The 23,780-nt window shown below is 34.0% G+C and overlaps 2 protein-coding genes across 2 annotated transcripts in view; one reads left to right on the forward strand and one right to left on the reverse strand.

The window, feature by feature from the left end:
* Positions 1-23,780, reverse strand: part of LOC105229162 (ATPase inhibitor, mitochondrial) — a 576,424-nt gene that overhangs the window by 462,914 nt on the left and 89,730 nt on the right. The window lies entirely within an intron of this gene.
* LOC105229156 (uncharacterized) overlaps positions 17,695-23,780 on the forward strand; it is a 76,793-nt gene continuing 70,707 nt past the window's right edge. Inside the window, exon 1 of the mRNA XM_011209257.4 lies at positions 17,695-18,559. Within this exon, the coding sequence (XP_011207559.2) occupies positions 18,557-18,559 (3 nt within the window). The 5' untranslated portion in view covers positions 17,695-18,556. The remainder of the gene's footprint in view (positions 18,560-23,780) is intronic.

The raw sequence follows: 23,780 nt of genomic DNA on the forward strand, positions 1-23,780 counted from the left end.
ATCTATACCGACGAGTCGAAAATTGACTGCAGTGTAGAGACGGGGATATACTCTGAATATCTTGATATATCACTTTTTTCCGTCTACCAAATGTATAGGCATTTAGAAGGCCTTTGGAGTTCCACTCAACAACTATGGAAGGATGCAGGAAGCGACCAATTTACAGACAGCCATGTTCATAACATGGATTGCTAATATTTTCGGTAACGAAAAAGCCAAAAAGTTGGCTAAGTTAGCAGCTGAAAGCGTTGGGATGCGACATGTTCAAATTTTCTTCTTCTTTTTTTTTTTCAATTTTCGGCCGACAGTAAGCACTTTTGGGACCATCTTCGCGCACACCCTGCGTATGTTCAAATGCTCCGTCACAATGTCATGAACCACAGATTTTGATAAATTTAACATCTAGGAAATTAAACCAATATTTAGTTGACGGTCTGAATTCAAAACTTTGCGCATACGAGTCACATTGTCAGTGTTTGTCGAAGCCTTATTACTTTCAGTATAAACCCTGTACATAATTGAAAATTATAGCTCAAATAGATGGAACAATCAATTGTGGGGTAGCGAGATAGCCAAATTTTAGCAAGACAAAAATTAAAGACTTATTATATACGGCCAGGAATATCATATACAGACTACCATAATGTGGCATTGGCCACACAGATCTTACCTCCCTACCTATAAGTCAGGATAAATTAATCGTTTTGATTGTGGTAGACAATGAGCATTGCCTATAAGGAAATACGGTTATATTTATAAGGAAAATTTATGAAATATTTATCATATTCACCGCTGCTTAGATCAGAGATTTCGTGAGTAATAAAAAATGTACACCCCTCCAGTGGCACAGTCACGTTTTACTATGTCATTTTCGGTTTCTGCACGTCTCGATGTGCTCATTTATCAAACCACACTGAATAAACAGACATGCCATCCAGGTAGTCAGTCTAATGTCGACTTTTGACAGTTTGTTTATTTTAGTTAGAACAGGTAAACTTCGTACTCAGATTCTATGCTTACTCGTAGACGAGCTCCAAGTGAAAAATAATACACTTTTGGATGATATGTGAGTTAGATAGTGCAGGAAGTTTACTTAACGTTTTACTGCTTACTTTTTTTAAGACATTTTAGAGCCAAGTGGCAAGGAGAGGAAAGTAAGCAGTTGGAAAACTCAAATTACCAATAAGTAATGGAGTACATATACATATTTACGTAAACATGAGTAATATATGTATATGTGAAAAATATTCAATTCATAGTTGCTGAGGGTGCTTAGAAAAAAAGTAAATCGATATCGAAAATAATTATCTATACATCCCTAAACAAATTTTAATGAAAATTATAAATATTCATAAGTACATACATATGAATGCAAACATATTTTCATCCAGCCTCTGAGTATTTTCCAATTCAGTACACTTTTTGTCAATGGCTTACTGAAAAACGGGGGAAGAAACCATACAGCAAGGACTCTTTATTTAGAGGTGTGCATATACAAATATACTGATGTATTCTCACACGCACATACTACAATAGATTTCTGTTGATAAACAGTTATAGAAAATAAAATCAAAAAGTGTATTCAACCTTTGTAATGATTTCGAAAATTATTTTAACAAAAGACATGCTCTGTGCAAATAGTACCAAGGAAAATTAGAAGCGTTTTCGACTCGCCATCGCAACGACGACTTAGCTTGCTGTACAACGCCCCAATGTTCACTTGCATCCTTTTGTAATACATATGTTTGTACGCACATATCTACTAATATATAATATTAAGCTTTTGGCTTGAATGGCTTCCTTTAGAGCAAATTGGAATGACGGTAGGAATGAGATAAGGAATCGCACTTGCAAATAATGTTATAGAAATATTTAACACGAAGCGGAGAAGAAGACATGAAATCCCGAATATTTTTAATTACGGGATTTCGAGGTTTTGTAATGCCAGGTTTTCAAGATTATGAATGACTGGTCTCGGGATGCAACTTTTCAGACAACTACCTGCCGTTTTTTGGTACGCAAACGTATTGAAGGTGGATACAAAAATCGGCTAACCTCTATACCGACATCCAGGCGGTGAGCAATTCACGAAAGCCTTCGTATCGGTATCTAAAGCACTGGCATCCTCATTGCGCACCATCTGTTTGACAAGTCGCTTGTACGCAGATATACATACATATGTATTGTATATACATACGAACCACTACTTATCAAGCTGTATGAGCGCATCTACTTAAGTTTAGTAGCCGCCATATCCTAGCAATAATAATGATGATGATTATTCTTTCCTTTTTTTGTAAGGGAATAAAGCATATGACAACTGCAAATTAGTACAAAGGAATCGCCCAAATTTTGCAAAGCACATAATTTTATGGCTGCGTAAAGATGAAAAAGTTACTTTTTGTTCGAGTCAAGAAACTCAAACGCGCACAAACACAAATATATAATCTTGAGTGGTGTAATAGCGTCGTGTAATTGTAAAGTCTGTTTGGTCCCATCCAAATTATTCGGTGCCATCTGCTTAGTGGCACAGTGTGTGGGTTTGCAAAATATACAGATGAAGGTATCCATTATTATCTTCTTCTTCTTTACGGGCGTATACAACGCTAGGCGGTTATATCCGAGTTAACAGAAGCGCACAAGTCGTCCAATTCGAAATATCAAACGAATCCTGGTTCTTCTCTACCTAATCACTAAAATGTAGCGGAGGCCTTCTTCTTTCTCTGCTTCCACCGGCACGTACTGCATCGAGGTTGACATAACATAACCAGCCTGGCCGGTGCCTCTTAATTCGCTGAACTCTATGTGTATCTACAAAGGAAAAATTTTGGAATCAGGAACACTACGTAAAAGATTGAAGCAGAAGTGAGCTTACTATTTCAAGAATGTTACATTAAGCTAGGTAGACTTATGACGCCGTGGCTATTACATGGCGGTGGTCCTCTGAACATGAATTCAAATAGCCTATACAGCGTTGTCACAGTAGCCAGCTTGTGTACTTTCCCGCTCGACTTGCAACATACTTCTCAACTAAAGTGGTATAAATATAAAATAAAATTCCTTCATTCAGGATCTACTAGGTGAATTGAAACATCGTTATTCGATGGAAACGAATTTCCCACAAAACGGTATGCTTTATACTCGTATAATAAATAATCTCCAAAAGTAAGGAAAAAGAGACGCAAATAGATGAGAAAGAGGTATACGGTTTTTTAACTCCAGTCCGATGAGAAAAGCGAGATAAACATATTAACATTTGTAATCGATCATGTAGATACATATGATAACTAAAGTTCAGGAACAACAAGAAAAAACGTTTGCTTCGGGTGTACTGGAGCTATAATATCCTTCACAAGTAAAAAAAATAGATGGAATGTTTTGGAGACATGCAAGATCGCCAAGATCATGCGAAAGGAAGCGGAAAAAAAGCACACATGCTATGTATCTACTCACTCTGTCTTGAAAAGACTGATGAACGATTGTTGGTCTAGTCACAGGTCACAGCTTACTGACATCATGTGCCAGTCATATGGTTATTATTAACGATGACACCTGTGGAAAGGGCAGGGAGGTAGGCATGAGAGAGACGCGGCTTATGTTAGGTCTTATCTAGAACTCGACTTAGATATCTAGGGGCCTTGCAGTTCAAAGGAATGGCAGAAGTATCAGAATTAGATATTAAGTCTCAATTAACACAATTAGTTTAATGTGAACAATTTACTCGAAGATTGTACCGTTGCCTTAGACAGGCATACATACAAAATTTGAGCAAGATCATATCGCATATACAGGCAGACGGATATGGCTAAATCGATTTTACTTATTATGCTAATCATTTATTTAATCCATAGATATACGTATAGCAGACTGGATAAGGAAACGAATCAAATGGGTCTGGCAGTGAATGAGAACAAGACGAAATATCTTCTGACATCAGACAATCAGTTGTCATAATTTCGAAGCTGTAGATAATTTCATTTATCTTGAAATCAGCATTAACAACAACAAAAATGTCAGCTTCGAAATCCAACGCAGATTAACTCTTACCAACAGGAGTTACTTCGGACTGAGTAGGAAATTGAGAAGGAAAGTCCTCTCTCGACGAAAAAATGCCAATCCCTTCAAGTCACTCACAATTCCTATCCTGCTATATGATTCAGGGGCACGGACGATGACAATATCTGATGATTTGACGTTACGAGCTTTCGAGAGAAAGATGAGTTGTACGGGATATACAACGACATTCATATAGTTCAGCATATTAAGAGACTGCGACTACGCTGGCTTGATCATGTCGTCCGTATGGATGAAAACACTCCAACTTCGTAGCAGTAACCGTCGGGGAAAGCAGAGAAGGAGAAAGACCTCCACTTCGTTGGAAAGACCAGATATAAAAGGACCTGGCTACACTTCAAATTTTCAATTGGGTGCCAAACAGATAAAAGGAACAACGACTGGCGTACTGTTGTAAAATCGGCTATAACCGCGTAAGTGGTATCTACGCCAATAAAAAAGAAGAAGGCAGATCCTCGAAATGAACTAATTTTATTTAGGAGATAACAGTTAAAATTGAAAGTCAAAGCTTGTCTGGATAGATTAATTTATAAGAAATTGTTCCTTGGGTCCGTTGCATATATTTTTGTGGATAGGTATGTATGTAGGTCCCAAATCTTACATTTACTTCTTGGATATGAAAAGTACCCTTTATAATTAATGAGGTCTGGCAAACATAATTCTTTATACAACTTTTCATCTATTCCTAAAGAAACACTGTACACCCGTATTAAGTACTTCAAAATTCGGGTAGCCGGATAGCTCTTAACTAACTGAGTTGGAGTGAGATGACAGGCAGATGATGGCAAAGCGAATTACTAATAGCCATAGTCCTTCTAATAATAAGAACGAATTTTGATTTCATTTCATTTCAACACATTTTATTAGATTTCTTCGTTATTTCTGTCGTTGCGTGCAAATTAATAACGAGCGAGTAAGCGAGGAAAATAAATGAACGGGTGAACAATGTTGAGGGATTGTAAGAATGTTTGGTGCCGTAATTGAACAGTTGAATGCTCGAACAGTGCGAACTAACGAATGGACAAAAGAAAAGTAAAGCATATAAAATAAAAGGGACTAATGGACGACTGGTCTACTGGATTGAATTGCTTGATGAAAGTGCGCGAGTACAAAGGCAATGAAGAAATTTTTGAATGCTCGCACCACCCAGGCGAGTTGGTGTTATTGTAGCTGCTGGCGGTGATGGTGGTGGTGTTGACTAAAAATTGCTTAGAACGACTGAGCAAATGACCGAATGCCAGTCGGAAGCTCTCGGTGCGACAAATTTGTGCCTGCGACTGTCGCAGTTGTTGTCGCTCTTGAATCCAAATCCCCGGCGGGCGGCACGGTCATACCGAATTTCCAATCGAATCGATTGTTGTGCGCTGCTGATTATAAGCGCTGAGAATATGAATAACTGGGCGGAGCTGATTTAGTACAAGTTGGAAATGTAAGTAAGTGTAACAGTTGTTAATGATGGTGATGCTGCGACAATCGAAATGAATGGGAAACCGGAAGGCTCGAGAGGCTGTCGAAAGGTAGTAATCAAATGCGTGCGCCCAACGAGCACAATCACACAAACACATACATACATATATAGAGGGAGCGAGTATGAATGGACACGCGACCTTTTCACAAGCTTACGGTATACTTGGAAGGGTTTCACTTAGCACTTGCACACAAACATATTTGCATGTGTGTGTGTACACTGTGTGTGCTCTCACACTACTGCCACTCGAGTCGTATTGTAATATGAATAATCTAACTTTGAATTTTAGTAGCAATTGCCCGAAATAAGGGGTTGTATTTGGGTATTCAACCAAATGTAACGGTAGTACAGTTCGATAAATATCTGCTGGCATTGCTGCTGCTCGCTTTGATGCTCGGCATACGGTCGTCAATGAAGAGTTGTCTTGCTACTATTTTATTATTTGATTTTATGTTGTTATTTGCTTGTATTTGTATGTACATACATACATACATATATATGTAAGTCTGTATGTAAAGTATCTTCTATGATTGCACATATAAATCTGTTTACTTTTGTTAGTGTGCGTTTGGCAATATATTTGTGAAGCTGTGCAGGAAGCCCGATAAGTTATAAAAGTACATTAACTAAATAAGTTCCATATATTTATGTCTGCCTGTTTGTATAATTTATCACTTGTGTCTCTGTGTGTGTGTGTTGCCTCACTAGCGTAGTGGAGGTTGATTTCCTTCAACAAAAGTTGTAAAATTTTCTGAAAAGGGATGAAGTTTTATGATCTAAATTATATGTATGCATTAACAAATGTAAAATTATTCCAGCGAAATCACATACAAACATACTTATATACACATACATACATACTATATTATATTTGACATGTATGATTACTTCGGTTGTTGTCTTTATAGATGGGCGTTTGATATAATCATAACTTGGACTTCGTAATATAAATTATTATTTCGGTCATAATCCACCCTTAATTCAGCTTCATGAGATGTGGTGATACTAAAGTCATTGAAGCGTCCTTAACTTGGTGCTCCAGTCATTATACTCTTGCAACATGTTGCTACAGAGTAAAACCACCTCGCATGTAACGAAATATGGTCTAGTTTTGAAGAACAGTATAATAAAAATTCAAAATTCTACATATATGGGGTACTCACAACCGTCGTAAAGCATCATAAAATAGTAAAATTAAAATTTTTACATTTGTTTAAAAAAAATGTAGTTGGATTTCACACAAAAATGAGTTTACACATTTACAATTCTCAATGCCATGTTTTCGAATCGTCATAACTTATAACTTTATGAGACTGGTGAAAACCCTAATAGTCATTACAGTACGCAAAAATACGCTGGTTTACTTATAAAAATAAACTAGGTGGTAGCAGAAGATGGTTACATGCCGACAACATACTAATAGTTTGAAAATTTTAGGCAACAACATTATTAAAATTGTATTAAATTTATGTAGGTATTCAAAAAATATAAAATTAGGTATTCGGTACAAATACGGTACAAGCTAAAATTTGATTTAAAAATTTGTAGGCATTTAAAAAACGTAAAAGCACATTTTCGTTACAAATACGGTACATTTTAGCTATAAACACGGTACATTCACGATACGAATTCGGTACAATTATTTATTTTCTTAAAAAAATGTATAATATAATTATGAAAAGTAAGCATTAAAGTCAAACGTGTTATATGTATATACTTAGTTTAAATTAAATTATTATACGTATCTCGACCCCTTCTATTGCCAGCTGTAAAATCAACACTGCATTTTCAGAGTGAAATTATTGTGTCCTAGCTCTTTATAAAAGAGATGTTATTAATATTGAAAATTTCGTTATTAGACGCAGAAATTTTCTAGGTTACAATAATGTTTCTGATAATTAAAGTTAGATTGATTACTTCGATTTGTCCTCCTAGAAGAAAAAGTGCTCGCTTCATTTTTGTCATTGTTGGGTTAAAAGCTCAAGATTCCCACGAGATTTTCAAATTTACGATGTCGTTATTCTTAGTTAGTTAGGAAGAAACGTCGGAGACCCTGTAAAACATATGTATATGAGTGATCAGCTCAGTCGATTTAGAAATGTCCGTCCATTGGGCCGTGCATACATACTGTACATGAATCTGTACCTCAGTTTTTGAGATATCAATCTGAAAGCTTTCACATGTCCCTTTATCCTCAACAAGCTGCTCGGAATCCTTGATATTGGCCCACTATAGAATATAGCTGCTATACTACTGACCGATCAATATCAGAATAAATATATTTTTATACCCTGTTATATTACAAAAATGCAGCTGAGAAGAATATTAAATCCTTACTGTAGTTGAAGTTAATGTTCTCACTTAGTATTGACTCGAGTTTTGCAAACTTATCCTTGCAGATTTTACTGAAAAGTTTCGGGTGTATCTAGAATACCCTAGTACGAGATGAGTTGTCCACAGTATAGAAAAAATTTCGTAAGTACTCACCTTTCACTGCTCGTCCTTAGTAGCCTCACAATGATTATAAAGATTTGAACCTCAACTAACCTAAACCTACACAGATACAATTGTCTGGACTTAGCTGGTTTAATAGTATGTGTTACGTTACGGGGTTACAAGCATATTTTATTTTTTTTACCACTCCACAGCAACTGAACTCTATTCGAGTTCGATCGAGCGTACGATCAGGATCAATAAATTTGTTTCATAATGATTGCGATGATGATGCTACATATGTATGCTTAAAATTAATTAAAGTTTGAAGTGAATACCTGAAATGCATTAGTGAAATCAAAGGCCAAAACTAATCTAAAGGGTAACCATCTATTATAGTGAGTGCTCTGCTTAAAATCCGATCGCTGCACTGATATCATTGCTATAACCCCAAAGCCCTTTGACTCCGAGTTACGCACAAACCTCCACCGCTTCGAAATCAATGGTTTACTCAAACACGTTTTTGTTTTATAACTGTATTAAACTGTAGCAATACATAAAAAATAGAGGGAGAGGAGAGCAATGCCAATAACAATACAACAATGCTGCCGAAGCAAACAAGATTGCGGATAATTATGTGGCACTGAGCTGCGAGACAGTTGCTTGGCGCCTGTCCTCATCTCACCTAAACTCAACCCTCGCGCTTTTCACGAACATCTCATATTGTTACGCCGCAACACGCTGTCGAGGCATCACATATGCTTGAGTGTGCTTGGCAGCTTTTAGCGCTGCCCATTTGATTATACCATAGTGCGCTGTCGGAAAAGAAATGATTGGAAAAAAGCTGCGTAGATTGCGTGTTAATCAAAAAACCTAGTAATGTTGAATTATTAAATGAAATTGTTTTCCAAAATAGTAGAGGGTTAATTACTCACTCACACACACATACATATATACATAAGTATGCGCCTTACGCGCTCGGTTTACCATGAAAAGCGCGTTAGTCAAGTGCGATTATGCAAAAGTACAGCAGCGTTGAGCCAAAAGCGCGCTAAGTCGCACCCAAAACGAAAGGACATTGTTTTTCACACCCTTGACTAACGGTTATTTGTTTGTGCGCATCCGTACAGCGCATACATGTTTACATAACTGTTATTGTTAGTTCGTACAAGCGAACGAGTGTCGGTGCACGTGTGTGCGTGCGACTTTCGGCGTGTATACATGATGCTCAAGCTAATGCGCCTGTGAATAGGCAATCGGCATTGAATTACAATAATTCTTTGATTAGTTATTGTTGTTGTTGGCTCAATTTTTAATACTTGCATGCACACATGTGCGCATATTGCTTTCAAATATCATTTGTATTGTTGAAAATATATCCAACTAATGCGTGTGCAATAATTACAGCGGTCTTACGCATACATACACACGTTCTGACTGGAGTTTAAGCACTCGCACTGAAATACGAGTTTCAGTGTTAAATGACAGCTAGTAAAAGGCTTAGAGGTAATAGTAGAAGCAGAGAGATTAAGTTTTCCGCCGAAATGAAATTCGAACAGGACACCTGCAAGCATTTTTAAATCAGCAGGCATCATGTAATGCCATATAACGGGAATTTTTATTTCACCCTTCATTTTTTTGGAATGAACTAACGATTTTGAGCTCAAACGCAACTTGAGTAGAGACAAGAAAAAAACGTTATCTTTGGTTGTACCAATGCTATAATAAAAATACAAAACGTTCTTTACAAGAACCTGATTTCGATCGTTTAGTTTGTATGGCAACTATATGCTACAGTGATCCGATCTGAACAATTTCTTTGGAATTTGCATTGTTGTCTTAAAAAACAAGCCTTGGTAAATTTCGCTAAGATATCTCACGAAATAAAAAAACTTCCCATTCAAACACTTGATTCTGATCGTTCAGTGTCAATGCCAGCTATATACTTTAGTGATCCGATATCGACGGTTCCAACAAATGAGAAACTTCTTGTGGAGAAACGGATTGTGCATAATTTCATATCGACATCTCAAAAACTGAGAGACTAGTTCACATATATACAGACAGACAGGCAAACTTGGCTAACTCTACTCAGCTGATCAGAGACGCGGATGCTACGCATTGGCCACGGCGAATATGGTATTAGATGGAGCTGTATGAGATATACCAAATAAAAGCAGTGAGTTCGCTAGCTAGATCATGTCGTCCAAATGAACGAAAACACTCCAGCTCTGAAAGTATTTGAAGCATTAACCGCCGGGGGAAGCAGAGGAAGTGGAAGACCTCCACTCGATCGGAAAGACCGTGTGGAGAAGGGCCAAGCTTCACTAGGAATCTCCAATTGGTGCCAAGCAGCGAAAAGGAAGACCGACTGGCGGCTGTTGTAAACTCGGCAATAACCGCATAAACGGTATCTACGCCAGTAAAGAAGAATAAGAATGAAAAAATAAAAGTTTGGTATAAAAAAATGTGTAAATAATTTCGAGTTTAATGTTTTGTGTTTATGAATTACTATCAAATGTTCTCAGGAAGGTGAATAAAAAACACTCAAGCTTTGTTTTGGATTTGGCTAAACCCTGGGTTGGTGGTCAAGGTATTCCGTCACCTGAGTATGTGAGAGTGAGAGGCTGCAAAAATGGTTGGTTTAAGCCGATAATGCCTTCGTGCCATTAAAACCGTCATCAGCCAAGGAATCTGCGATAGAGATTGTATGAGAGTTATTCTCTGTCGGTAAAAAGACTCGTACGTGGGCAACAGGAACTTTCGGCAAAGTCATTAAATGAGCTGACTCAATAAACTTGGAGATAGGTAGATATATGTATGTACATATAAATTTATATAATTGCGTTAATAATGCGTCAAGCGCAGGCATCCTAAAGGATAACTACTCCTTATGGACCCAGCAACAGAACTCCATCTGGTATCGCAAAGGACCAAACTGGTCTATGCGTGGCTTATGGGCCTACTAGACTAACCTAACCTAACCTAAAAAAAAAACTTCGCTAAAAGGTTGTATTTAGTTTTTTGTCTATTTTTAATACATTTAAAAAAAAATAAGACAGACATCTTCAGTTAGCAATTAGCATTAAACAAAATATTTTCCTTAAATGATTAAGAAAAATTTCTTGAACTAAGATTTGAAGTACGCCAAAAACTCGGTTTCTTTTGATATGTCCAGTTTTCCACAAACAACCAAAATCTAAGTAAGCTCAAACAATTTCCAATTCAATTTTGATTCCATTAAAATTATTACTCATTTATTTGCAATTTGCAAAATCTTGTTGTTTTTGTCGTTGTTTTGGATATTTTATAAGTTAAAAGCTGTTGCTATTGTTGTTGTAGCCGCACATCGTTGCCGTCAGCAATGCTACCGCGCCTTAATTCGCCGGTACTACGGTTTGTTGTTGTCGTTTTTCCTTTTCTACATTCTGCTCTTCTTCTCTCTTCTTTTTTATTATTATTTCAGCCACAGATTCGTTGTTTCAGTTTCGCATATACATATACCGTATTTTTTTGGTTTTGTTGTTATCATCACTTTCGCATTCACACATACACACTCACACAAGCAGCTGCCACACAATAAAAGTTAAAAAAGAAAAAACTGCACTTTTGCTTGCGTACGCATTTTGTGGCAATTTCGATATGAATATACGGTGTGTGTATGTATGTATGTATGTATGCATTTATAAATTTGACTGAGTTAGTGCGAATATCTCTTGCCACACTCATCATCTGCCTTGCCACGTACATACTTACATTCATAACTATGAGCACCACTTCCTCGTCGCAATCTTCTTCTTGGAATTCTACTCGAATTTGTAATTCATTCAATATTTACTTCGTTCTCAGTTTGGCTTTCTCTCACCAACTCCGCCATGACAATTGCAATATTTAGTTCTCTGATTATTTGTTGCTGTTGCTGTTACAGACACATACAGAGATATTTTCTACTGTTTGCACGATTATCTGCAGTTTGGGTTGCGCTTACGTCGTAATTGTCCTTTTTAACCCTTTTTAGCAGTTGACGTGACTTTTATCTACACCAGACTACATACTTACATAATTTAATGTATATACACGTACAAATATATGTATATGTACATACATACATATATAGTGGACATAAACTTTTTTTGTTTTCTCTCTTACCTATGATATCGTTTCCTAAAATAATGTTTCTAATAAATAAAGTATTGCTAGGGTTCAATGGATAAATATCTACCTTCAAATAATCTCTTTGTACATTTATATTTTTGTATGAATATATGTCTGCTTTTTTATGTGTAAATGTGTTTTTATTTGAGTATATTCATAAACGTATGTATGTGTGTGTACAAATTATATTTCAGATTTCTCTTTGCTTGATTAATTGCAGATATTTGCTATAAAAACGAAGACAAATGCATGTGACGCGCCAAACGAAAATGGCAACCCTGTAGGAAATTTTTAATAAATAATGGAAATTAAAGTTTTTATATGAGAATCTTAATATTTTCTAAAGAAAACACCTTTCGTTAATAGAAAATGCAGATATGGAACCCAAAAAAATTTTTGTATACAATAATAAATAAAAAAATATTAATCTTCTTTTTGGTTGTAGAATGTAAAGTTAAAATAGATAGTAAAATTTATAAATGAAATTAAACGATAAATTATTTAATAATAATACAGGTTGTTCCAAAATTGTGTAGGCTGCATAAAATACGCAATGATAAGCATTATGAAAATTTATTTTTTTCAGTTAGGTTAGTTTGATAGGTTAGATTAGATGTCTGACCTAAACAGATCGCACGTATACTGCAATATGTAGTCCTTTGGGAAGCCAGAGAAAAGAAGAGCTCCTGTGTTTGAACTTATAAAAAGGCAAAAGCTCTCAACAGCGCTCAACAGAAATTTACAGAGGAGTTTAAAACACTAGATCTCTTGTGATCGAACTTCGGCCAAAAGGATTTTGTGACAGCGAATGTTCCGCTGATCAGCCCTAGACAGCTCCCGCGAAGCCCAGCTACCTAGTAGTATAACATAAGAGGTTATGGGACCACCGCCCGCTTCCATTGTACTGATAGCGGTTCTATGTTGCCATTCCTTGCTATCTCATCAGTTTTACAATTTCCTGAGAATCTGCTGTGTCTTGGCACCCATACGAGTCTTATCATAAAGAGACTCAATGCTGTCGATAGCGAGGTTAGGTACTCCTTGACTAACCTTGAACGCACTGTTTATGAGTTAAAGGCCGTCCTGTTGTCTGAGTGCATGGTCACTTCCCTGAAATACGCTGCACTCCGGAACAGTAGATGTACTGCTACCTAATGGCTGCAACCTCGGGTTGGACGACACTGAAATAGTCAGGAAGTCTGAAGCTGGAGTTGACAGAGAGCTGCTGACAGTTAACCACCCACCAACCTTCTCCTTAAGCTTTCACTCATTCAAGCAGCTCAATTCCACTCTCCTCTAACGACTTCTTCCCACCCACAACTCCCTCACCAGTATAAGTATGGGCAGAGAAGAAGCAGCTAGAGTTCGGTTTGCCGATTCCATAATCCAACTGATCTGGTTGAACGCCTTTGTAATTAATTGTTCATATAATGATCTACTAATAATAATTCATATTTAATCTGATCAAAAATACAAATTTGGCAGACCAAAAATTATTAAAGTTACGGATAAAATCGATTTTTTTAATACACAACCATTTTGTAAAATTAAATTTTTGACGCCCTAGGTTCTTCTAAGGACGATTTTACGCAAACCAATTTGACTCAAAAAATTTTTGCAGATATTTTTTATTTTCAGAAAATCGCTTTTTTGGCTAGGTGAGGCTTTTAAACCTTCCAACGCCTAAATGTATGCTTTAATTTTGAAATCTATTTTTTTAATTAGTTATATGTAATAACGCGAACGATAATGGTAAAGAAATAAAATTTTGTTGAAGCAGTAAAATGTTTATTTAATTCGCCTAAAATTTTGTTTTAGTATTGTTGCAATATATTAATAAAATAAATTAATATAATAAAATATATAACACAAATAATTTCTCCTAAATAATTATTCCCCTCCAGCGCCCAAAAGCCTACTTCATTGCTGTACAAGTAGTATTCATATTTACATTTTCAAATTAAATTTCCTAGCGACCTCATCCTTGTTGACTGTCTTGTCTTACAATTGAAGCATTACAGCAACACGAACACCTCAATGATTAGTAGAATTTTATCCTATTTCATTTACATCAATACTTTTACATTGCTACGACGCTTCCGTTGTTGTCATTGCTGCTACACCCATATTTCTCAGCGTCAGCACAAAGCACGAACGATATGTCATAACATACATACACATGTAATGAGCGAAATTTTTTGAAATTTTGAGTATCCATTTGTATGCAGGAGTGATAATATTATATAACAACAACAATAACATAGATTTATGCCAATAGCTGCTGCTTAATTGTATGAATTGTCAGTACAAATGTATCTCTGATAGTAAACATGTGTTAGTGTGTTCATTTGTCAGAGTTGCTGTTAAATCAGGGCTGTACTAACTTATAGCAAAAAGGAGAAAAAATCATTCTCTTAGTTATTCAATGCTATATATGTATGTGTGTGTTTACACTCATGTGTGTGTGTGCGTCTGTCTTGCCTTGAGCACAGTCCTATTATCTTGACAGACATTGCCATTATAATCACCATATCTTTCTTCTTAGTACATTTGTTGCTACTTGTTTAACATGAGGCAGAGAGCCAGCCAAAAATGAGAGTGTGTGAGCAAAGAGAGCTGTCGCACACAAAAATACTGAATGCGTAGTGTGAGCGAATTAGAATTAGTATTCCGAGTAGTAAGGCAATAATAATAAAAAATCAACGCAAACTAATAAATATGTACAAATTTACGAATTACGAATATGAACAAGGAATTTACGAACCAACAGCTGAGTAACGAAGAATGAGCCGAAGATGCGGTTAAATTAAAATGCGAATGCTCCTTCGTTTGTGATTGTATAGTGGGTAATTTTGAAATTCGAATGATAAAATATTTTTTATTCATAGAATGATATATTCTATATTGGTAATGTGTAACAAAATAAATTTCCCTTTAAACCGAAGTTGCATTATTGACTTTTACTTACTGGAATTTCGTATTGAATTCCAACTACTAGGTATTTACTCGTAGAGCGTGGTGTTATATTCAGTGAGATATTTTATACTTCATTAAAATTAAAATAAGTGTAGCCTTTTTAGTTAGAAAAATTCAGAGATTATAGCCGATTTATTTAAAAAAATATAAAAAATCTTTTATTAGACTTTGTGACTTTAATTACCCCATTTTTATATATTTGAAAATTCAAAAAATTCGAGAAGTAAAGTATACATACTTCAACGTACTGAAAAAATTGTATTGTGAAGGCCGATCTTTATCATTGATCGGTAACCAATATATTCATATCGCTTTCTAACTAACGAATGTGGTATGTGCCACTCTTGCTAACCCAATTTACCATAGAGTTGAACACTCCGCTTCTATGACCTCTACTTGTTGACCTATATATCTTTAAGTTTATCTTTAAACACGTTTTTCTCAAAAACGCATTTTCAGATTTGCTTGAGTGATTACTCGGGGACCAATGATCCGATCTATAAAATTTCTGTGTACCTTTTGTGTGTTTAGTTCAACATACAATGATCTACCAACTTCTTGATTTGGTCCAATATGTTGCAGGCAAAAACGATCAAAATTTTTGGAAAAAGTCCGATATTTTTAAGGCACCATTTAGTCAGTTCTTGATTTTTTTTTCAACCCTAGGTCATTTTACGGAAAACGACTAGCGTATAGGAAGAATTATCCTAAAGATATATTCGAAAATATTAAAAATTGTTTTTCTAGATAATCTAATTTTTCTGCACTTAAGAATTTAAGATTTGGTAGGAAGAGTTCGAGAATACTGATTCCAAGAAAAAAAATTGCTTAGAGTTCTATTCACGGAGAAAGCCGGATTCACTACAGAAGTGAAGGACATGGTTTGAGCACCATCGGAGTAACTCGAAATTTGTTAAAATTTGTTCCTCAAAAATTTTACTGTCTATACTTGATATACATACATATATAAAAATATAACCTTCAAATTTTAAAACAATTGATGCACTAGTCATTCTATAATTTCCAAAAATCCTCTGTAGTAATAGATGTGTTTCCTAAGATCCAAAAATCTATAACTTAAGTGCAGAAACTTCAGTTTCCATACTCAAAATCGCCGTGCATAGTGCACGTATATTTATAACCAATTATTAACCCATCGCACGCCACTGTACACAACCGGCAATTGCTTGCTGTTATAAACACTTTCTTAGCATTGCTTTTATTGTTTTTGTTGCCGTCGTTAATATGTCTTACATACAATGCTCACATGTTCTACAGCTTCTACTGCTGCTGCTGTCGTGCCCGCTGTTGCAGCGTTTTCGTTACAGTTTTCCCACTCAATTTGTTGCTTGCTAGCTGGCTTACTAGCTAAATGGTCCTCTCTCTTAGTGTGCGCTGCTAGTGAGGAGCAGCGCTCATTTAGCTGCCCGCTCACCGGCTACACTTTGTTTTGCTGGCGCTGACGCTTCTGAGCGGAAGGCAATGCTTGCGTGTGTGCATGTGCGTTTTAGGGTAAGTGTGTGCGCTGTAAGCGCTCGTTTATGTGTTGCGCGCGTGTGTGTGTGTGTATGTGTGAAATTGATTTTATTAGTTTTTGGTTTTTGTGTTGAGCTGTGTTGAATTTAAAAATTTTTTGAATTGCGCGCCCTTAGTCATTGACTAAACGTGCAAGCGGCAGGCAGCAGCGCAATCAGCGGCTAAAGCGGCAACACCATTCTACAACCAAGAACAAGCATAACAACAAACAGCAAATAAATTAAATAAAATCAAATAAGCAACGCGCTAGTATAAGTAGTAGCAAGAACGTTTTGCTCTGTGACAGTTGTGGCAGATAATAAATATACAGTATATGGCAGCGCAGTTAGAAAAAATGTACGCGTTCTAACATTTGCATTCGATATTCGGAATTGGTTGGACGTTGTTGTCTTTTTTTTGCGTTTAATTTCGCTTGCGTGTGTTTATTTGTGTGTTTGGTTTTCATTTGTGCGCTTGCATTGGAATTATTGAAGTGAAGTACTATCATTCCACACATTCACACGCGGTCTTCGATTGCAAACGGTAGATTGGCGGCAACTCCCACAAGAATTTTCTGCGTTTGACTTAATGTATAACGGCATTTTTGGCGTAAATAAGACGCTGGTGAACTGAAAGGTGCAGGAAATTGGCAGAAAAGTGACATTAATGCGTGAGATTAGAGAAAAAAGGCGAAAAATTTGTTTGAAATAATAAAAGTAAATACTTTGAAGGAATTGAAAATGCAGTGAATATAAGATACCCAGGCGTAATAATAATAAAAAATAAATAAAAAATATTTGAGTTGCCACAAGTTCGGAATTACATACAAATATAATTAAAAAAATATAAAACATATGCAGACAAAATATTGAAAACATATGTATTTTGAAAATTTAAAATAACAATTGTAACAACAATTAAAAGTATAAAAAATAGTGAAAATATTTGAAAATTGAAAATATAATAATTGCAACAACAATTAAAAATATTAGAAAAATTTTGAAAATATTTTTTAAATAGTGAAAATATAACAATGAAAATATAACAATTTTAACAACAAAATTATTTAAGAAATATTCAAAATACATTTTAAAAAGTGAAAGCATTGTTATTACAACAAACAAAATACGCCAAAACAACAAACAAAAAAATAAAAATTGCGCGCTAAATACAATAAATGTTGTTAAATAAAAGTATTAATTTTTTTACAAAATATAATTTTGACAAAAACAAGCAGCTAAAAAATTAAAAAAAAAAACATAGTTCAGCAATTTCAATATTGTTTTTGACACATAATTATAAAAAATATTGAGAAATAGCAGTATCTGCGCATAATATTGAGCATTAGCAATAACTGTGCATTACTCAGTTGTGCAGAAAAATTCAAAACAACAACAATAACTTGCAAATTTGAGGAAAAAACAATCCTATAATCCCATTGCGTCCAACTGCATACATAACTTGCGCACAATAAACACAAAACTCATGCGTTACTAATAATATGCCCAGCAACTGCAGCATCCATAAAAACTTACCTCCGCACTCAGTAATTATAACATAAAAGCAACTACCTATAAACAACTTTGTAAAGATCTTTACAAGTAAAAATATACTTTAATACTTTAGCAGCCGAAATAAAATTTAAAATTCAATAGAAATTAACTAGACATGCTGTGAATTTTGTGCGAAATAACGAAACATAAAAATTATTCTCTCCGATTTGTTAATTAATAAAAACTTAAAGAAAAAGTGAATTAATTTGTGTAAAAAAACTATAAGAACAAACGTCGAAACTGCTTATAATTTGTGAAAATCGTACAACAACTAAAATAGTGTCCAAACACGCACGTGAGCTTCACGCAATCCAAGCAAAGCACCAACAATCTCTTGCAGTGATTCTAAAAAGGATTAAAAGTGGAAGACATAACGGCAAAAATGGTAAATATACTAAAGAAATTCATATTTTTAAACTATTTTCAACTACTTAATCACTTGCTTTGGCGCTGCTTAACTACTGTGCATTAAAAAATTAGCCTCACTTATTTGCTTGATAAGTCAAATTCTAAAGCGGATAATCATATTACTCATACACATGCGCACACACATGCTCAGGCAAAAAAAAAAAAATAATAAATACAAAAATTGAAAAATATGAAGTTGAAATAATTTTTTTTCTAAAATGATTAGAAATACTTGTGTAAGAAATTTTTTTTTGAACGAAACTCAAAACTTAAAGCTAAACAGGCAAAAAGTACTTGCGTTATGAAAAATTAGAACGTCGCTAACTGTGTTTTATTAATTGATATTTTCTTTATTTGTGTGATTTTTTTCTTACTATACATATATAGTGAGGAAGAAATAGAAGGAGGCAGCTGCTGTTTCTTATAGGATAGTGTAGAAATGGTTGGCCTATGATCGCTTGGTGGAGTGAAATTTGAAATTTTATTTAATTCTATGACTGTGCTTAGAATATTTACATGTTTATAAGAAAGAAATACCATACGCTTAATTATTTATATTGAAATTGTATAGTACTATCTGAAGTCCTATCCCTTGTATTGTTATCAGCAGCGAGTTTCAAGTCCTCTTCGACCAGCTAATGAAGCTTATGTCCATCGAAAAATTGAATCAAAAATCATCAAGTCAAATCTTCGAAAATTTAACGCCACACAAATTTCGCTCTAAAATAAAAAAAAAATATTTTTTTCTTCGGGACTGGAACAAAGAGTTTATTAGGCACTTACATACTATACTCATAATATGTAAATGAAGCGTTATTATGAAATTTACAGGCATTAAGTATTAACCATATAGCGTCACCTAAAATACAAAATAACGTAACACTATTTTTCATAAGTTTGCAGGCAAAGGAAAAACATAATAGAAACCACTCATATTGAAACAAAATTTGAGTTTTGGTTACAAAATAGTTATATATTGGTTATATTTATGGTTATATCTGACAACGGAAGCTGAAAATTGTATGTTGTGCACAACAGCGTATCATTAAAAGAAAACCGAAGATCGCTGTCAGATATAATAACCCATATATAACCATTTTATAACCAAAACTCAAATTTTGTTTCAAGATAAGTGTATAATAATATTATATAACTAAAACTCAAATTTTGTTTCAATTTCTTATGAAAAGCTGTTTTGCATTTTAGGTGACGATATTTGATATTTATGTCCATATGACTTTGTGACATACATAGATAAACTTTGTTCATAGATCTCCATTTTCTTACAATATCCTCAGTTCGATTAAGTCAAGCCCTACACGTGGAAGCTTTATATAGGTGTAAGGTTTTTGTAACAAGCGCATAGAACTCTAGATTTGTTTTGCCATAAGTTTAAGCTAATTTTGAAACCAAAAGCGTCTTGTGACAGCGAACTTGCAAACAATTTTTTGAAAACTATTTTAAAGATTATTTTTATATACATATGTACGAGTACGCATTGTATTGAAAAGACATGTATTTTGAAATATTAGAAAAGTAAGGTGAAATGTGTAAATTTCTTTCAAAAATATACGAAAACATTGGTAGGTAAGAATTTTATTTTGTTTCAATAGTTATACATTCAATTGTGTAAGCATACCTGAAGGAAGTGCAGATTATAAAACTACCCTGTCTAAGTACTGAGTTTGCCAACAGCTCCAGAAACCAAATACACCATAGGTAATGTGCTCTGCTGGAGACAATTCGCAAGTGCTTGTCATAGAAAAATCACTAGTTGCCTTGCTATAAGCTGCAATATTCTTTGAAAGTATTAAATACGTAATCTCAGAGTAGTTAAATGAATATACTAATACTAGATTTTCAAACTAGCCATATTTATTTGGTATATATCATAAATATACCTTGTCTATTTAAACTACGTAATTTTTTTTGTAATAATAAATAAAAAAAAATGTTTTTGCGTAAACGACCTAAAACTAAAAACAAGCAAAAATAAGATAAAATATAAACTCGGTAGCACCGAAACTATAATACCCTTCACAGACAAAAAACTTTTCCATACAAGAATTTGACCCATTTGTATGGCGACTATATGCTATAGTCGTCCGATATCGGCGGTTTGAATAAATGAGCATCTTCTTAAGTAGAAAAAACCATGTGCAAGATTTCAGATCAATATGTCAAGAACTGAGGGACTATTTCACTTATATATAGACAGAGAGACATGGCTAAAAGATTTTTCCTATCCTCGAAACACTTTTCATAACCACATTTTAGGATGGCTTTCAGCTCCTTCAGTGAATTCTGTTTTATCTCTTCGATCGACTGAAAAAGAGTTCTATTCCAATGATTATTGACTTGCTTTCATGTCAAACTTATAAACCCATCTTTCCATGAATGTGGGTTCGGATTCATACCATCAGGCATGTCCAAAGATACCTGTTTACTGTACTCTTTTGGAAAAAATTCAGTTTTATCGGAAGGAGTCGAGCAAGAACGCGTTTCATACACAAAAATCATTTGAACGGACTCGTGAGAAATGTCGAGCCCTCTTGTCATCTCTCAAACACTTGCCTGACGATTTTCATATATCATTTCATTCACTTTTTTATTATTTTCATTAGTTGTAGAGGTCGAAGGTCGTTCAGAACGATTTCTCGACCGCCTTTGAAGGTTTTGTACCACTCATAGGCTTGTGTTTTTGATAAAACTGAATAACCACAAGGCTTTTCCAACATTCGCAACGATTCCGCATGCGAAAACTGGTTGAGAGATTGCGTTCATATTTGGCTTAGCAGTTAAGAGCAGGCCTACCAACTTAGCAAATTAAATTTTTTTGAAAAACCATTTCCCAGGGAATTTAATTATAATTTCTGTGTGCTTTTTTGTCGCAATATACATATATACTTTTTAGGGTCTCAGAATTTTTCTTCTGAGTGTTGTAAATTTAATTGCTTATTTAATACATTTTGTTCATGGTATAAATATTTTTTATAAGTGTGTTCGTATGTTTTTGATTAAATTATCGCCACTCAATTATAATACCGTCGGCTAAATCGTTAAATTATAGAAACATGCTAATTGTTAAACCATCATGCCTGTATCTATCTATATAGAATATTTACTCCATATGTACATATGTATATTATATAAGTCTCTGAGTTTTCCCCAACAGCTGGTTAAGCAAATACAAGCGACTAAGCGGAAATTATTAGCTAGTGTAGTCACACATTAAGAGCACTCACTAAGCGCGAAGATATAGACGCGAAATGAAACTAAAAAGCTTACACACATATAATCATCTGTAAATACACTGGTCTAGGGAGAACAAAAAAGACACTGTGCTTACTAATAGGTGACTAATTTGATTGCAAACTAAATACATATGATGACAGCGACCTGATAAATTGGAGTAAATTCAAGTGAAATTAAAGCGCAAGAGCACATTTAACAGTAGTTTTATTTTTTGAGCACATCAATTCGCATATTTAAATATAATAGTATACATATGTATGTATGTATATATGTAATTGTAAGCGTGTGTTTGTGGGTATGCAAACAAATGCGCTGTGCAAATGGTAAAACAGTTGCTCTGAATTTGAGTCATTCGTGCGCGCTTACTTATTGCTTATTTGCTTAATTCAAGTACTACAAATACATATTTAAGATAAAGCCTGCACGGGATTGGGAATGTCGTAAAACTTAGTCAGAAAAAGAAATGCTTTCTGCTGAAAAGCAAAGGGAAGCACAAAGTTTAGGTTAGAAGTGTTGCGAAGAAGCTGAAAAATAAATTATTAATATTTTAATACAGGGGATTCCGTTGCGGCAGAAGTGATCACGGTAAATTCTTAATAATACATACATATTCATTTCAATAAACGCCAATATTTGAATGAGTCGGTTTACATACTGTAGAGATAAATATGCACTTTTCTTTTATGATTTCTTGGTAATACATGTTGAATAAGTTTAAAATTTTATTTTTGGGAAATATTGTGAAATCCTGGATTTTTGATAAAAACTTTATTTATAAAAACAAAATATGTATATGTATGTGTATTTTAATTTAAACAAAAAAAATGATAAAAATCTCGAATTTTGATTAAAACGTTATTTTGTAAAAAAAATATACATATGAGAAATATATTTGTGCAATTCACAAGTCTCATAAAGTTGTAAGTTATAACGATTCGAAAACATAGCATTGAAAATTGTAAATGTGTAAACTCATTTTTGTATGAAATCCAACAACAATTTTTTTAAACAAGTGTAAAAATTTATAATTTTACGATTTTACGATGCTTTACGACAGGTTGTGAGTACCCCAATTATAAATTAGAAATAAATACTTTTGGCGATTTCATAACTATTTTCGTTTAGAAAATATTTTCTTATATTACTATGCAGTTTCATTTATTTTTAAGAGGGGAAGATAGGGGAAGGGATAGAGTTACAAGAAGTGATAGATAATAAACAAAAAGCCTTAACTAATGATAAATATATGTATGTAAAAGCTTAAGAAAAATTGGAGGGCGAAGATAGTGAAAAAAAAATTTGTTCAAAATTTTTTGTCTCATTTCCCATTTTCTATTGAATGATTCGCTTTATTGCATTTTTTAAAAGAGTTTTAGGAATATATTACTTGGCAAACCAAAAAATTAGACTAAGAAAAGAAAAAATTAGAAAAAAATAAAAATAAAAATTAAACCATAAAAAATAAGTGAAATTAAACAAAATGAAATGAAATATATTAAAACGAAATAAATAAAAGAAAATAAAATAAAACAGGAAAATAAAATAAAGTAAAAAAACAAAGGAAAACAATATAAAATAAATGAAATAAAATAAAACAAAAAAAAAAAAAACAAAAAATATAAATAAAAAATACAAATTAAAACAAAAAAGTAAAGTGAAAAAAAATAAAATAGAACGAAATAAAATAAAATGAAACTGAAAAACCTAACAATAATATAAAAAATTAAAAAAATTAAGTTAAAGGTAGAGTTTTGAAAATTTATATTTTGACCATAAACAATAAAACTCACCTAAATAAAAATAGTTTTAAATAATTAAACAATGAAAGCAAGAAAAAAGTTAGCTTCGGCTGTTAAAATTCCTTTTATATGGACATTTTTCCAAGCATGAAAGGTATAAAATTAACTTTATATTGAATTTAATCGGTCAGTTCGGTAGCTGTA

This window comes from Bactrocera dorsalis, chromosome 3 (genome assembly GCF_023373825.1).
Source record: "Bactrocera dorsalis isolate Fly_Bdor chromosome 3, ASM2337382v1, whole genome shotgun sequence".
In the NCBI taxonomy this organism is placed as follows: domain Eukaryota; kingdom Metazoa; phylum Arthropoda; class Insecta; order Diptera; family Tephritidae; genus Bactrocera; species Bactrocera dorsalis.